At 38.4% G+C, this 17,888-nt stretch overlaps 1 protein-coding gene across 3 annotated transcripts in view; it reads right to left on the bottom strand.

Annotated features, from left to right (window-relative positions):
• Positions 1-11,646, bottom strand: part of DBT (dihydrolipoamide branched chain transacylase E2) — a 55,076-nt gene extending 43,430 nt beyond the window's left edge. For all 3 annotated transcript variants that reach the window (XR_004301609.1, XR_004301608.1, XM_032422707.1), the window contains exons 1-3: positions 11,586-11,646; positions 5,083-5,206; positions 1,630-1,705 (exon numbers count right to left, since the gene is read on the bottom strand). Coding sequence is in view for 1 of the 3 variants with exons in the window: in XM_032422707.1 (XP_032278598.1) it covers positions 1,630-1,705; positions 5,083-5,206; positions 11,586-11,636 (251 nt within the window). In the remaining 2 variants the exon portion in view is untranslated. The remainder of the gene's footprint in view (positions 1-1,629; positions 1,706-5,082; positions 5,207-11,585) is intronic.
• Positions 11,647-17,888: the final 6,242 nt, after the last annotated feature.

Genomic DNA, 17,888 nt, shown 5'->3' with positions numbered 1-17,888 from the left:
GGATCGAGTCCCGCATCGGGCTCCCTGCTCGGCAGGGAGTCTGCTTCTCCCTCTGACCCTCCCCCCTCTCATGTGCTCTCTCTCTCTCAAATAAATAAATTTTAAAAAAATCTTTAAAAAAAAAAAAAAAGAATCAATGCTCAGTAGAGACCACATGAGTCCCAGGCAAGATGGTTAGTAAGTTTCAGAGTCAAGCTCTTCTGATTTGACATCCACTGCTTTCCTTAATCCCACAATGCCATTAGAGACACAACCGTAAGGCACAATCATGTTCTTATTCTTTTCTAACTTACAAAGTAATAACAGTGAGAACTACAGAGAAAGAAAGTACAGGTGGCTCAATCAGATTCTTTTTTTTTTTTTTTTTTTTTAAGATTTTATTTATTTATTTGACAGAGACATAGCGAGAGAGGCAACACAAGCAGGGGGAGTGGGAGAGGGAGAAGTAGGCTTCCCGCCGAGCAGGGAGCCCGATAAGGGGCTCGATCCCAGGACTCTGAGATCGTGACCTGAGCTGAAGGCAGACGCTTAACAACTGAGCCACCCAGGCGCCCCTCAATCTGATTCTTAAAAGGATCTTCAACAGTATAAAACTATGGTGAAAGAGCCTCTATTTATTCATCTTAACTGCTACTTCTATTTTTTTTTTTTTTTTTTACAGATTTTATTTATTTATTTGACAGAGACACAGCGAGAGAGGGAACACAAGCAGGGGGAGCGGGAGAGGGAGAAGCAGGCTTCCCACAGAGCAGGGAGCCCGATGAGGGGCTCGATCCCAGGACCTTGGGATCATGACCTGAGCTGAAGGCAGATGCTTAATGACTGAGCCACCCAGGCGCCCCTTCACTGCTACTTCTAGACACCTTTAAAAATTAGTTCACTACCCAGAGGTGTTTCTTTTTTTTCCAAAAAGTAAAAGAAGGAAAAGTAGGAGAATGATGAAGGCAGTAGGAGGCTGTTTCAAGGCTTTTTTTGAAAAACTTTGAACCTTTCCAAAAATTATGTTTTGATTGATACCTTTTGGTATTATATTTTAACCTATCCTAAAAATATATGTAAACAGAATGGTGAGTCAAATGTACTGGCATTCTTACTGAGGTCATTTTTAGTAAAGAGAGCTTAGACTCTATCATGATTTTAAAATAGTCTGGAAATAAATAGTTTATATACAAATGTCATTCAAGCACATGGTCATATCAAGTTAACATCTTTGACAGACTAATTTATCTTTTTTAGCTGAAGTGAGGGGTGGGCAGTGAAAAAAATTTTTTAAAAGAAAAGATAATCCTTAAGCGATTACATCAAATAAAATGTCATGATGTATGATGAATTGTATTAACAACATATTAGCAACACAAACTATTAAACTAAAACTTACTAAACTTATCGCTTTTAAAAAAAGCATTGTTATAGAAAGAAGTTTCTCAACTTAAATAATTCCTATTTATTTTTACACAAATTTTTTTTACATTGACTTAAAATCTTTTTCAGAATAACTTACCATTCTTTTTTTTTTTTTTAAGATTTTATTTTTAAGTAATCTCTACACCCAGCGTTGGGCTTGAACTTACAACCCCAGATCGAGATCACATACTCTACTGACTGAGCCAGCCAGGTGCCCCAACTTACCATTCTTTAATAGTTACTTCTCTAATCCCTTCTCCGATGTCTGAGAGTTTGAATTGAACAATCTGTCCCTGCAGAGCTTCAAAGACAAATGAGAAATGGTCTCATTAAATAAGTAATGTATTCCTAACAGATACTTTCACAGCTAAAATGAGAAAATATTCTCAAGCAGAGGCAGAAACTATTGCATTTTACAGACAAAAATGTATTTTATAATTTTTAAAAGCATAAGCGTCATTCATAACCATCAAAGATTTAAATAAATCTTAAATAAATCAGCATCACAGACCTACTGATAACTGCCACAGCACTTCCATTTTCCAACTTCCCAAATAATGCTCTTCTACAAGGGCATAGAAGGCCCAGCTAGCTGGATCTCCTTGTTTTCTGTTATTAAACTGTAATAACCATTAGTGTCCTGTTCTTAGATCTCTTTTGACTTCATGTAACTCTTCTCATTCTTAGTGGCTAACGATCAGGCAGGTCCGTATCTAGACAACTTGAAAAATTTTCATCTGTCCAAACCATGTTCTGCCAACTTATCATTAAGTTTTAGTCCCTCTCCTTCCTCTTACCATTGTTTATCCCTTTTTGAATTTCTACCCCACTCTTATAACAATTAGATGCAAGTGATACTTTATGGTAATTATTCCCAAGAATAAGTATTTCTGGTCAACAGAAAGTAGGTATGGATCCTCTCACTTTTCCAGGGTAACAAGTGGCTCTGAACCGATTCAAGAGTGCTCCTCTATCTTCAGACTGCTATTCATCAAAATTGTTTACAAAACACACAACAAGCCAATTCAGGTCATAAGATTTTCTTTAATAAATACAAGGAGAGAGGTTAATGGTTAAGAAATACAAATGCATTTTTGATATGGAGGTATTAGGCACCTCTTATTTCCTCTCTAGTAAGTTCGGTCCTCTCACAGCCTGCTGCTCATAGTACAAACTGGAACCTTTCTGAAAAAATAGTTTGGTATTAAGTATCAAAAGCCTTAAAAAAAAAAAAAAGTTCGTATCTTTGACTCAATAAACAACTGTGCTTTTAAGACTTTTTTCCCCTGAGGAAATAATTAAGAGAGGTACACAAAGATTTGTGCTCAAGAATAGTTATCATAGCGTTAAAATGAAGACCTGGGATACCAATCTAAGTCATCGAAAAATGACAAGTAAATATATTATGGCACCTCTATACAAAACAATATTATTCAAGGAACAGCATGTGCAAGAAGAACATGGAAATATAGTGCATAGCATGGTTAGGGAATAACACGCAATTCTATGGCTGAAGATAGTATACGTGGCAAAAAGTCAGTCCAGATTTAAAAAGGCTTTCTTTGCTGTGCCACAGTGAGGTGTTTGGAACTTATCCTGCAGGTGATCAGGAGCCAGTGGTAAGTAAATATGGTCATAATTTTTTTGCAGCTGCTCCCATAAGACGTAGAGTCTAATTTACCACTACTTAAATCTATGCTGGCAAATCACTTGCTTGGACAATAGAATATAGCAGAAGTAAAGTTGTACAAATTCTGGAGCCTAGACCTCAAAGGACCTCGCAGCTTCTTCTACCATCTCCCTCTTGGAATACTGCCTTGAGATCCCAGAGTAAGGAAGCTGCTATAGTCTATTAGAGGATGAAAGGCCATGTGGAGGAGAAATGAGACACCCCACCCAAAAACCAGCACCAACTGTCAGACATGTATGTGAGACCATCTTGCACCTTCCAGCCCAGATGATCCTCTAGCTGAATACAGTTATATTAGTGAGCTCAGGTGAAACCAGCAGAGGAACCACCCAGGTAACCCCCAGAATCCTGTGAAATAATAAATCATTGTTGCTTTAAGCCTAAAGTCATGGGCAGGGTTGTTATTCAGCAATAATTAACCAATAGGGAATACCATCTGCAATTTCAGATCTGTAACTTTATATCTTTAATTTTAGAAAGAAATCTCCTTGGCAGGAATGTGGGTGGATGGGGTTGGGGAAGGGATGACAGAGAAAGCAGTTAGGAGGCTACTACAGGTACGAAACTGAAGTATAGAATTTAATATGTTTATATATTTTCAAAGCTGTCTGAAAAAAAGACAGATTTAAGAACCACATAAGATGTCAAATTAATAGATCTCAGTAATCAATTTGATGTGAAACAGGAATCTGGAAGTCTCCAGGTTTCTAGCTTAAGTATTCACTGAGTTAGGGAATATAGGAAGAGAATGTATCCCAAGCACCTAGAACAGTGCCTTGGCAGATAGCAGGTGATCAATAAATACTTGTGTTAAATGAATTTATTCTCATAACAATACAATGAGTTAGGCACTGTGATTACTCCCATTTTACAGATGATGAAATAGAAAGGAATTAAGTAACTTGCTTAAAGTTACACTGCTAGTAATAGATAGACCAAGAACCCAAAGCTCAAGGTGTTTAGAGATTAGAGCAGGAAGGTGGGAGTTTCTGCTTGAATGGCCTCTATTTTCTCTGAGAAATAAAGAGAAAAGATCAACTTTTAAAAATAAAAATCTTAAAAAAAAAGGCAAAGGTAGGGTTTATGTATCTTAGGGTGTTGTGGAAGATGACCTATAAAAAGGCATGGAAAGACTGATCTCAGGGGTTGGATCTGCCTGGAATTCCCCCATTTTTCATTGCTAGCACAGACTAAGGCATCAAGTATCTGTCAAAAGCTTAATGGCTAGGGTTCTTTATGAGAGTTCTAAATAGAACATCAGGAAAAAAAAATCTTAGTGCCCTTGCCAAATCTAATACTTAAACCTCAAGTTCTTTACTGAGGGTAGAAAAAGAAGTGAGAAAGGTAATTAAATGGTAAAAGTCAGAAAACTTTCTATTTAGGAACACTTTGGGATGTTTCATCACACAATCTTAACACAACAGACTGAGGTAGGTGCTTCATGCAACCAGTAATACAGTGACAGTATAAGGATACAATCTGCTAAGTCAACAATTTACCTGACTATTGCACTTAGATGAGCCACATGATAAAGAGCAGATGGCCCAAGACAACCCATTCCCAATATTATGAAGACACAAGCATTAATGTAAAGATACGAAAGGGATGGGGGGGGCACAGAAAAAAGAAGATGAGAAAAGGATAGATTCAGGGAAAGCAAGGAGGGCTGGGCTAGAAAGAAAAGGTTAACTTTTTTTACTTTGATAAGTCTTCAATTACTTTTTTAAAAGTTCTGAGTATGAGGGGCGCCTGGGTGGCTCAGTTGTTGGGCTCAGGTCATGATCCCAGGACCCTGGGATTGAGCCCCACATCGGGCTCCCTGCTCAGCCAGGAGCCTGCTTCTCCCTCTCCCACTCCCCCTGCTTGTGATCCCTCTCTCGCTGTGTCTCTCTCTGTCAAATAAATAAAATCTTTAAAAAATAAAAATAAAAGTTCTGAGTACGATATAAAACATTATTTTATATAGGCTATTTTGAGATCATACTTACCAGCAGTTGTTTTCAGCAACTGATGTGGATGACTATACTTGAATGAAGGATAACCAAAGAAACACACATATTTTGGCTTCAAAACATGAACATTCATACATGTTTGAAAGTAGCGAACACAAATCTAAAGATGAGAAAACAAAAAAGTAAACGCTTTTGTGAATGTTCTTGACGGCTTCTCTCTGTAAGTACATACTGAATTTCAAGTCTATTCTAAAAGTAAAACAGTCATTATCACAAAGAAACAATATGGAATTATCCAGGCCAAAATCTGAACTGGCCAAAATCTGGAATCAGTGAAAATCAAGTTTATTAAAATTGGTTATTTCTTTAGTATTTCTGTTCAAGAAATCAAAGGAACTTAAACCCTAGCACCCAGAGAATATTATTTTGTTCTTTTATTTAGTAAAACTACATCCTTGGAGTCAGATTTGTTTATATGTTTATGATCCTTGCCTAAAATTTCTTATGAAAGTGAAGAAATTTTAACAATGTATTTTATACAAACACATCGGTTTGTAGGTGCAGTCAAGTCACTAAAGACTTCCTAAAACTATTAAACAATTCAAAACTGACTGTTAGCATCTAAAGACACTGAAAAACATGTGTAGTGCTATAGGGAAAGGTTTTCTTACTATAATTTCTTACTGTAATTTACAGATGACTCTTTAGGTGTAACCATTTTGTATAACATCTTAGTTTAATGCAAGACAATATGTAATAGAAATAAGTAGACATGAATCTATTCAACTTGATATATTAGAACCTATGTGTCTGAAAAATAGACTATTTTATTTTGAAAGTTAATATTTCAACATTATTAATACCTGGTTAACTACATCACACTTTTAAACATAAAATTTCTTTTTTTTTTTTTTAAAGATTTTATTTATTTATTTGACAGAGAGAGACACAGCGAGAGAGGGAACACGAGCAGGGGGAGTGGAGAGGGAGAAGCAGGCTTCCTGCTGAGCAGAGAGCCTGATGTGGGGCTTGATCCCAGGACCCTGGGATCATGAACTGAGCCGAAGGCAGATGCTTAACGACTGAGCCACCGAGGCGCCCCTAAACATAAAATTTCTAACCCCCTTACTGTATTTGAGAATAGTGGAATGTATTTGAAATTTTTTTATTAATGTAGGAGTTACTTTTAATTTAAAAAATTACTTTAATGTCATGTACTTTATCCTTTAGTGGTGATTAGCCTTTTATGTTATAATATGTATTATGTTATGTATTATAGCCATATTATAATGAATTTTGTTCTTTTTCTGAGAGCAAATAATATAAAAACAAATATTTGGTTTACCAATAGGAACAATACATTTAAATTATTACATGATATTTCACCTTAATTTCCAAGCTGTTACTGATTTCTGAAGGCAAAGAAAAACTAAAGATCCCTTTCCTAAAACATAAATAATCTTAAATCATGCATCTTAGTTTTATCTTAAGAGATAATCATAAAGCAACTAATCTTTACAATACATATTTTATTCTTATTAACATTCAGGAAACATAAAACTTAACTAAAATTGATAGCTTAAAACTTAGCGGATAGGGGGGCGCTTGGGTGGCTCAGTTGTTAAGCATCTGCCTTCGGTTCAGGTCATGATCCCAGGGTCCTGGGATGGAGCCCCGCATTGGGCTTCAGCCGCTTATCGGGCTCCCTGCTCGGGGGAGGCCTGCTTCTCCCTCTCCCACTCCCCCTGCCTGTGTTCCCTCTCTCGCTGTGTCTCTGTCAAATAAACGGATAGAATCTTAAAAAAAAACAAAAACAGAACAACTTAGCAGACAGTGAAAGAATTCTCTTTCCCAAACCCCCATTTTCTGTGTCCTTTCTTTCTCCTTCAACTCCCTCAACCCTGGATCTTAGTCAACAACAGAATCATAGGCGTAAATCAACTTACACTTCATCAGACATTCATAAACTTTAATTTAGGGCAGTAAATGGAAGTTTTGAATTATATGGATTCACCTTGATTTTTTAAAAAAATCGTTTTTTAAAAAACCTTTGAAAGGGGGCGCCTGGGTGGCTCAGTCATTAGGTGTCTGCCTTCAGCCCAGGGTCCTGGGATTGGGCCCCACATCCAGCTCCCTGCTCAGCGGGAAGCCTGCTTCTTTCTCTCCCTCTCCCCCTGCTTGTGTTCCCTCTCTCGGCCGTCTCTGTCAAGTAAATAAATAAATAAAATCTTAAAAAAAAAACCTTTGTTGAAGGTCCTACCTTCAACAACGGCAACTTTTATTGAAGAACTACTCACCAGGCAAGAGAGGCAGGAACTATCAAACTTTATTGAGTTCCTACCTAAGAGCTGGGTACTTTAAAAGTCTCTTTTTTTATCTTCTTTTTATCTCACAATTACCTTCAAGAAAAGGCACGTTAGCCCTCTTTGAAAAACTAATGAGTGCTTTGCCCAAGGTCACAAAACAAACAAATGGCAAAATTCAGCTCTGAAACCAAGTAAATTTGACTCTAAAGCTGAAGCTCTTTCTCTCACACCACATTGTTATATGTAGGAGAAATAATCCCCACTTTGAATTTATAACCTAGCTGAAACACTAGCCCCCCCCCACACACACACACTCATGCATGGGCATGTATGCTCTAGTTTTTTGTAATAAGTATAGGCAGTAGGTTTTAGATGAGTTTTAGTAGAGTTTTTTTGTGTTTTATTTTGTTTTTTCAGGTTGGCTTGATCTGGGAAGGCTTGCAGGAGGAAGAGTTGAGGTGGGCCTTGCATAGTAAGTATTAATAATTAAAGAGCAGAAATGCACTTTTAAGGCAGAAGGAACAGAATAAACAAAGGAACTGCTGCCGGAATTTTTCTCCTCAGGCAGTGAGTTGCTTGATTTGGCTTGATCAAATTTATAAAAGGGAGCATTGGAAGTGGCTCAAGGACCAAATTATCGATGACTGTAAATGTCAGGATAAGGAGTTTGAACTCCTACACTATAGATTATTGAAGAAAAAGGACTAAGAAATTAATACAGTTGCAGTTTATTGATTATTAACAGGAAAGCCAAGTAAGAGAGGAAAAAGTTAAGATACTATTATAGTATTTGAGGCATGAAATAACAGGCTCCTGAAGTGATTTACAGTGGAAAAGGAGAAAGCAACATAAGTACAACAGACATTATGTGATAGTGATTAAATGGATTAAGAGAAGGCTAAAAAACATTAGTGAAGCTGCTGAATGGAAAGATAAAAAAGCAACAGCAGGGAGAAGGAGAAAAAATAATTTGTCAAGCTAAAAAAGACATTTTTTTCTATAAACAGAATACAAAAAATAGGAGATGAAACAAAGTTCTAGCAGATTCAAATAAGGAAATAAATAATAATTAAAACAGGCAGTTGTTGAGCACTCCTAAAGACAGGGATTGTGCTGGGCTTGGGAATTCAAAGCTAAAAAAGCTACAGAATATAGTCCCTAAATTCAAGTTGCTTACACTTCATTACAGGAAGACAGACAAAATTGAAAACTTCAATGTTAATTCAATATGATAAGTTAATCAAGAGTCAATGCTTGATGCAATGGGGGAGTATAAAACACAACATAGTAAGGCCTTGTTAATAATTTCCTATAAGTATTAAGACCTCTTGATGGGACGCCTGGGTGGCTCAGATGGTTAAGCATCTGCCTTCGGCTCAGGTCATGATCCCAGAGTCCTGGGATCGAGACCCACATTGGGCTCTGTGCTCAGCAGGGAGCCTGCTTCTCCCTCTCCCTCTGCCTGCCTGTCTGCCTACTTGTGATCTCTCTCTCTCTCTCTGTCAAATAAATAAATAAAATCTTTAAAAAAAAAAAAAAGACCTCTTGTTGTTTATAACTTTTTAACAGATGGAAAAAATAGACTTTTTACTGAGTTGTTCAACAAATGTTTATTGAGTATCTACACTGTGCCAGGCACTTGGGATTAGAGAACAAAATAGATGAATTCCTCTCTCATGGAATGTACAGTCCATACCTACAAAGGAAGACAATTAAAGAGGTGATGATGACCATAGTGTTATAATGGGAGAAACAGAGTATTAAAAACAAACACAAAGGAGGGAACCAACCTACTTCAAGAAAGTAAACTTGAAGTAAGATCTAAGGGATGAGTAGGAGTAATCCAGGAGATGAGGTGTATTGCAGATGAGGCCATAGGGAAAGAAAGCAAGAGTCTTTAAAGCAGAGGAAATAGATGTGCAAAGGTCTGGAGTTGAGAGAGAGAGAGCAGTATGTTTAATTAATTGAAGCTCTATGTACTTCCAGTGTGGTTCAGTGTGGGGCAAGGGTGAGGGAAGTGTCAGAGTGGGGGCTGGGGTGAGTAGGTTTCAGCAAGAAATGAAGCCTGAGAGATTTGGAAAGGCCCAGATCATAAATTGCCTCACAGTGTTTTAGATTTTGGACATTTTGCTTGCAGCAGTTTTAAGCAAGGAAATGGCATTCTCAAATGCATGTCTTACTTTATAAGATCACTCTGGTTACACTATGGAGAATGGGTTGGAGAGGCACCGATTGGAGGCAGAAAGTCCAATTAGGAAAGACCAGGATAGCTGCAGTTGGGGGCAAGGTGGAGAATAATGACTAAATTTTGGAGATTTATAGGCTAGAATCAAAAGAGAAACAGGTCTGGGGTGCCTGGGTGGCTCAGTCGGTTAAGCATCTGCCTTCGGCTCAGGTCATGATCCCAGAGTCCTGGGATCGAGCCCCGCGTCAGGCTCCCCAGTCAGCAGGGGGCCTGCTTCTCCCTCTCCCACTCCTCCTGCTTGTGTTCCCTCTCTCACTGTCTCTCTCTCTGTCAAATAAATAAAATCTTTAAAAAAAGAGAAACAGGTCTGAGGGTTTAGTTCTGGAACCCAGAATCCAATGTGCCTCTGAGGCATTTAGTTCTGGAACCCAGAATCCAATGTGCCTCTGAGGCATTTGAGCAGACGGTGTGAGATGGCTAAATGCTAGCTTCAAGACCCGTGGTGCTAGCAGTGGCCACGTAACATAGTCCTGGCCAAAGAGTCTGACTGATACTGCCCCTTCCTCCTTCCTGCCTTGAATATGAAGTTGTAGCAGCCCTCTTGTAACCATGAGGGAAAGGCCATATGAATTGTTGAAATGACAACCCTGGTAAGTATGAGCCATTTAACCAGTGCCAGGGGCCATCTAGCTTTGGGACGCACAGATAGTTAATTTCTCATTTATTGGTTGGGTTTTTATTACTTGCAGTTGAAAAATACCTAATGTGCATGCAACTGGAGATTTCCAGGATGGTAGGATATATATGGGTCTGGAGTAGAACTGGCTTGAAGACTGGGGAACTTTAGGAATCGTCAGCATATAGACAGCAACTAAATTCAAAGAAGTGCCTGAAATAGTCCAGGAAGCACAGAGGGCCATAGTCAGAGCCCTTATAAACAGCAATACATATTTAAAAGGCAGGCAGGAAAATAGGAGATTGGGATGGAGTGGCCAAACATCTAGAAAGAAGAATATTGGGAAGCTGGTGTCACAGAAGCCAAGCAAGGAGAACTTTCAAAAAAGAGGCCAATACCTACCACTGTGCAAATCTCAAGTTACATAGTATCCTCTGAGAACTCCTCTCTGACCCCCCAAGACCCCTCCAATGTGTTCCTGTAACTCTATACTGTCCCATTATAGCACTTCTCAAGCTGTCCTAATTCCTTCTTTATGTCTCTTTCTCCCCTGCCTTCCACCACAGTGTTGTAATTAATCTGAGACGGCAGGGGTCTCTCTTACTCACATTTGTTTCCCGAGTGCCTGGCACAGTACCTGGTACACAGGAGGCTCTTGACAGATTTTGTAAGATCAGGGGTCGACCACTGTAAGACGTTAGGGAAGAGGGATCCCAGAAGGAAAAACGCTATGCAAATAGGATGAAACACTATGATTACTGGGATGTTAGGTGTCTGGTGCTAAATGGTTGTTCAAAGGGAGAAACTTCAAGGGAGATGGTGGTAGGTCGTAGCTCTGGTGATAAAAAGGTTGTAAAGATACGTGGCGCAGGTCCACAGAATGAAGCCTGAATCTCTCTGCTCCTCGGAGGCAAGGACCCGTGGTGTTATGCTTTGCTTTACCGGTCTCTTCCTCTAGACTGTAAGTTCTCCGAGGCAGGGGTCGTGTTGTCGGTGTTTGGCACACAGTGGGTGCTCAATAAATGCTTAATGAATATATATTTCCATATCCCCAGTGCCTATCACAATGCCCAGCACCTAGATGGTGCCCAATAAAAGGCTAACGGGTGAAAGGCTAAATGGGCTGGGTGTAGATAAAGCTGGAAAGAGACGGAGTCGCGACAGAAATGCGGCCAGGTAAGGAGGGAGTGGGTCTCCGGACCCGTCCGCTCGCCACCTTCTCTGCCCTTCGTTTAGCATACATACATCCTTCCACTTCTCCATCCCGCGTGCCCTGTCCGCCTGGCACTCGGACGACAAAGTAACACCCTCCCCGGGAATACTAGCGACAAATCGCTCCTTCCCGACCTCAAATGAGCCCCAAACCGCTTACCAGCCGCCCGGCATTCTGGCTCCAGGACCTCAGCACACGCACTGCAGCCATCTTACCCGGAAATGACACATGCTCCGTGGTTGTTAGAGTTGTCTCGCGGGGGCGACCTATTGGGAGCCGGGAAACGCACCTCCCCCTGAGCGGCCAATGGCGAGGGAAGGAACGAGCCTCCCACCCCATAGCCAACCAGCGGGCGGGGCGGGGCCTGAGATAACTTTGCGCGGGGGGGGGGGGGGGGGGGAGAGTCCCCCGAGGAGGTAAAAGAGCACGCTGGAGGCGGGGGAATTGGGGAGGCAGCTCAAAGTTAGTTTCAGGGACCGAGTTGGGCAAGCCATTGCTGTGTCCACCAACGACCATCTTTTTCATCCATGAAGTGGAAATAGAGACTGTTAAGGGAACACAAAGGGAAGGCACTTGGAGAGAGTTACGGTGAAGACCTGATGAGTAGGAAAATACCCCTTTCAGCTTGTATTGTACCCGCCTTGATTACAGAAAATGGCACATTTCTATACTTTGTAGCAAAGGCTCTGTACCACTAATTGAGTCACAAGTCTATGCTGGAATCCTACCCAGTGACTGGTATTCCTTACTCCCATGGAGGGTTCTTGGTGACCTAAATCGCCTTTTCAATTTTTTCTTTCACAGAAGATAAAGGTTACCCTAATGTCTAAAATAAAGACATTATCTTTTCTTCTTAGAGAATGTTGTCAGATGCAGCTCCCCAGCATATATAGTATATATCACAGACCTATAACCTTGATTTACTTGGCTCTTGGAGAATGTCAAATTCAGGTCAAGTTGATTGGGGGGAATGTAAAAGTTCAGAGCTTTAATAGTCTTTCTCAGAGTAACTAGGACACCAATTTCTAGAAACTTCCAGGATGACATTTGCCTGGTTTTTGCCCTCTAGATGGGAATTAAAATTAAAGAATTAAAGACAAAAAAAATGGGAGGGGCGCCTGGGTGGCTCAGCCATTAAGCATCTGCCTGCCTTCAGCTCGGGTCATGATCCTAGGCTCTTGGGCTTGAGCCCCACATTGGGCTCCCTGCTCAGCCAGGAGCCTGCTTCTCCCTCTCCCCCTCCCCCTGCTTGTGTTCCTGCTCTCATTATCTCTCTCACTCTCTCTCTCTGTGAAAATAAATAAAATCTTTTTAAAAAATGGGAAAAAACATTATAAATCCTCAACATTGAAGGTTAGTGGCTGTGAAACAAATTCTCAGTTATTTCACAGATTTACTGTCTAATATTACCCAAACTCACACTTTTTTTTTGCTTTATTTGCTTTTCAGTATATTTCACATACAAACTATTATAAGCAATAAATCCAAATCATTACTTTTATAACAAAATCTGGAAAGTCAAAAGAACTTTAATTTTTTTAACTTTCCTATTAACAAAACATTTTATAGGCACTACTTATTTGATAACCCCATATGTGCGTGTGTTTTTAAAAACAAGATGTAGTAGCCGTGACTTTGAAGTGAATTATTTTCTTCCCAGGGCCCCTATACCACCTTCTTCCTCTTAACTTTCCCTTTAATTCTTCTCCCAAGAAAATATTTGGGTATTCTTTTCTTTTACCCTCTTTCGACCTCAGTGGATTACTACTTCCACATTCAGTGTTGTGTGTGTCCTTATCTTTCAGCATCAACAGTTAAGTCACCTACTTACTAGTTATTCCTTTTGCTTGAGTTCAAAAGAACCAAAGAACCATTTTTTCCTTTTCCTAATTAATAAAGTGACTGATTATGACCCATCAGTTCCACTGCTAAGTATCTACCCAAGAGAAAGGAAAACATATGTCCATACAAAGACTAGTACAAGAATAATGGCAATAGCATTGTTTTTAATAGCCAAAAACTAGAAACAGTCCAAATACTCTTCAACAGATGAACAAATGAACAAAATGTGGTATATTCACATAATAAAAGATTCTTTATCCTTAAAAATGACTGAAACACTGGTACATGCTGTGACATGGACGAACCTCAAAAATATTATGGGAAGTAAAAGAAGCCAGATCTGAAAGGTTATATATTGCATGATTCTATTTATGATTCTATTTATCTGTAGATAAAACAATCTACAGAGACAGAAAGCAGATTAGTGGTTGCTTAGGGCTGGGAATGGGAATGGGAAATGGCAAATGACTGGGAATGGGAATGGGAAAAAGCTTTTTGTGGTGATGGAAATTTCCTATTACCAGACTGTGGCGATGGTTGCATAACTGTAAAATGTACTAAAAATCACTGAATTGTACACTTAAAACAAGTGAATTTTGTGGTATATAGCTCAACGACGCTGTTAAAATTTGTGTTACATTGTACACTTACAAAAGAATAATGTAACATATAGATAAATCACACATAATAACAAAAACCTTGAACTCATTACCCAATTTAACAAATAGAACCTTTCCTATTCTAGGGAAGGTCACACTGTCTGCTCCTCTTAACCCTTCCTCTCACCTGAGGTAAACATCATCCTGCGTTGTGTGTTCAGCATACCTTTGTTTCCATATGTTATATATGAATCTCTAACAATATCTTGTTTACCTTTGCTTATTTTTGAGTTTTATAAAAATGGTATCAAATTCTATCTTTCTGCAACTAGCTTTTATGACCATGCCACTATGTACTTATCCGTTCTCTATGCAGTGAACATTTGTGCTGTTTCCAGTTCTTTGCTATTGCTATTACCACCAGTGCTGCTATATACATTCTTTTCTCCTGGTACATGTGCTAGAGTTTCTTTAGGGCAGTGCTTCTCAGATCGTAATGAACATTCGTATCATCTGGGGATCTTGTCCTAATGCAGATTCCAATGCACTAGATCTGGGTGAGGCCTGAAATTCTGCATTTCTAACAAGTCTAGGTGATACAGTTGCTACTGGTTAGCCAATTACACTTTGATTAGTAAGACAAGGATATATACTTAAAAATAGAATTGTGGAGGGGCACATGGTTGGCTCAGGTGGTGGAGCTCTTGATCTCGGGGTTGTGAGTTCAAGCCCCACACTGGGTGTAGAGATTACTAAAATAAATAAACAAACAAACTTAAAAAAAAATAGAATTGTGGAGACTTGGATTATAATTATCTTTTTTTTCTTTTTGAGAGAGAGAGAGAGCATGAGCGGGGAGGGGAAGAGGGAGAAGGAGAGAGGGGATCTTAAGCAGGCTCCACGTTCAGCACATACCCCAACACAGGGCTGGATCTCACGACCCTGAGATCATGACTGGAGCCAAAACGAAGAGTGGGTTGCTTAACTGACTGAACCACCGAGGCACCCCAAGATTATACTTATCTTTAACTTTACCCAAGATAATGCTATATTGTTTTCCAACATGATGATGCAAAATACACAGCAGCTGTTAAGAGATAACCCATTGTTTCTGATTTGATATTGTTGCACTTAAACAGAGTTAATATTTTCCCAATATAGTAGTTATAAAATGGTATCATGTTCTTACTTTGAATTTCCTGGATGTTGATAAGGTCGAACACATTTTCGTATGTTTATCAATCATTCTTGAAGTGCCTGCTCATGTTTTTAGCTTATTTTTTCACTACTGTGTGTATGTATTTCTCTTGATGATTTGTGTGGGAGTTCTTTATGTATTTTAGATTGTAATGTTTTTTCATTTATGTGTTTTTGGTATCTTTTTCCTTGTCTTTGCTCTTTTATAAGTGTCTTTGGTATACAGAGTTCTTCCTTTTAACAGGGTTGAATGTATCCGGGTTTTGTTTTTGTTTTTTTTTTCTGTATGGTTAGTGCTTTTTCTGTCTTAAGAAATACTTCCCAGTTGGGTGGCTCAGTCGGTTAAGCATCCGACTCTTGATTTCAGCTCAGGTCATAGTCTCAGGGTCCTGGGATCAATCCCCACATCAGGCTCTGCACTCAGCATGAAGTCTGCTTGTCCTTCTTCCTCTGTTCCTCTCCCACTCCCTCTGTCTCTCTCTCAAATAAATAAATAAATAAATAAATAAAATCTTTAAAAGAAAAAAAAATAAATACTACCCAATCCAAAGTTCTGAACGTAGTCTGCTATATTTCCTTCACATTTAAGTCTTATTTTGTTTTGTTTTGTAATTTTAAAATTGAAATATCATTCACATACCATGAAACACCCTTTTAAAGTATATAATCCAATGATTTTTAGTATATTCATAAAGTTGTGCAACCATTACCACTATCTAATTTCAGAATATTTTCATCACCATCAAAAGAAACCTCATACCCATTAAGAACTTCCCATTCTGGAATTCCCCCCACCCCCACCCCAAGCCCCTGACAACTACTAACCTATTTTCTGTCTCCATACATTTGTCTATTCAGTCGTTTCATTTCATATAAGTGGAATCATACCTTATGTGTTCTTTTATGACTGGCTTCTTTCACTTAGCATGATGTTCTCAAGGTTCATCTCTATTACACATATATCAGTATTTTATTCCTTTTAATAGCTCAGTAATATTTCATTGTATGGATATAGCATATTTTTCTTTATCCATTCGTCAGGTGATAGACATTTGGGTTGTTTCCATTTTGGAACTATTATGAATAATGCTGCTATGAACATTCTTGTACAAGTTTTTTTTCTATCTTTTTTTTCTTGTACAATTTTAGTGTGGACATAGGTTTTCATTTTTCTTGGGTATATATCTAAGAGCGGAATTGCTGGGTAGCATATAACCCTATGTTTAACTTTATGAGGAACTGTCAGACTGTTTTCCAAAGTGGCTGCACCAATTTACATCCCCACTAGCAGTGTAGGCAGGTTCTGGTTTCATGCCCTCACCAACACTTGTTATTACTGGTCTTTTATTTTAATAGCCATACTAGTGGGGTGTGAACTGATATTTCACTGTGGTTTTGATTTGCATTTCCCAATGACAGATGATGTTAAGCATCTTTTCATGTGTTTATTGGCCATTTGTATATCTTCTTTGAAGAAATGTCTATTTGAATCCTTTATGCATTTTAAATTGGGTTATGCATATTTTTTATTTTATATATTTTATATATATATTAGATACTTTATATATTCTAGATACTACACTCTTATCAGATATCTGATTTACAAATATTTTCTCCCATTCTGCAGTTTGTCTTTTCACTTTCTTGATGGTATCTTTGAAGCACAAAAGTTTTTAATTTTAATTAATTAAAGTTCAATTTATCTATTTTTTAAATTGTTGGTACTTTTGGTGTCATATCTCAGAAACCATTAACTAATCCAAGGTCAATGAAGATTTATATCTATGTTTTAAGAGTTTTATAGTTGTAGGGTGCCTGGTTGGCTCAGTCAGAAGATCATGTAACTCTTGGGGCACCTGGGTGGCTCAGTGGTTAAGCGTTTGCCTTCAGCTCAGGGTCCTGGGATCGAGCCCTGCATTGGGCTCCCTGCTCGGCGGGAAGCCTGCTTCTCCCTTTCCCACTCCATCTGCTTGTGTTCCCTCTCTTGCTGTGTCTCTCTCTGCCAAATAAATAAATAAAATCTTTAAAAAAAAAGAAGATCATGTAACTCTTGATCTCAGGGTCATGAGTTTGAGTCCCACATTGGCTATAGAGATTACTTAAATAAAAATAAAACTTAAAAAAAAAAAGAGCTTTACAGTTTTAGTTCTTGCATTTAAGGCTTTGATTCATTTTGAGTTAATTTTTGTATATGGTGTAAAATAGTCTTTAAACTGTCTTGAAATAGTTTTTATGTATGGTGTTAGATAGAAATCCAATTCCATTTTTTCCTTATGGTTAACCCATTGTTTCAGCATCATAAACTAAGGAGTTCCTCCATTTCCACAGATCTGCCATCTCATCTGTTTAGAAATCTGTTTCTGGGCACTAAGCCATCTATTTGCCTATTACTGTGCCAATCTCACATTATCTTAATTACTTTATAGAAATTCAGGATTTTGAGAGGACAGTTGCCTTCAACCTCATTCTTTTTAAAGTTGCTCTTGCCCTTTTGTTCTTTCATATAAATTTGAGAATCTGCAAATCAATCTCCTTAAAAAAGTCCCCATGGGCATTTGATTGGAATTTCATTGAAACTGTTTTCAATAATATATCTAAAGATTCTTTGAGGTTTTCTATGTAGGTAATTATATCACCTGTGAATAATGATGGTGTTGTTTTTGCCTATTCAGTCTTATGTCTTTTATCTTTTTCTTGTAGATCTTGCTAGACTTCCATCATCTGTTGAAATGATGGAAGATGCCTAATGTTTTACTATTACTTACTATTATTATTATTTTTTTAAAGATACCATGATGTGTGTGGGATTTTTTTAAAGATTTTA

The sequence above is a fragment of the Phoca vitulina genome, unplaced genomic scaffold (genome assembly GCF_004348235.1).
Source record: "Phoca vitulina isolate PV1807 unplaced genomic scaffold, GSC_HSeal_1.0 scaffold2, whole genome shotgun sequence".
NCBI lineage: Eukaryota > Metazoa > Chordata > Mammalia > Carnivora > Phocidae > Phoca > Phoca vitulina.
Note: the sequence above shows the minus strand (reverse complement) of the source record. Positions and strands in the feature narration are given on the sequence as shown.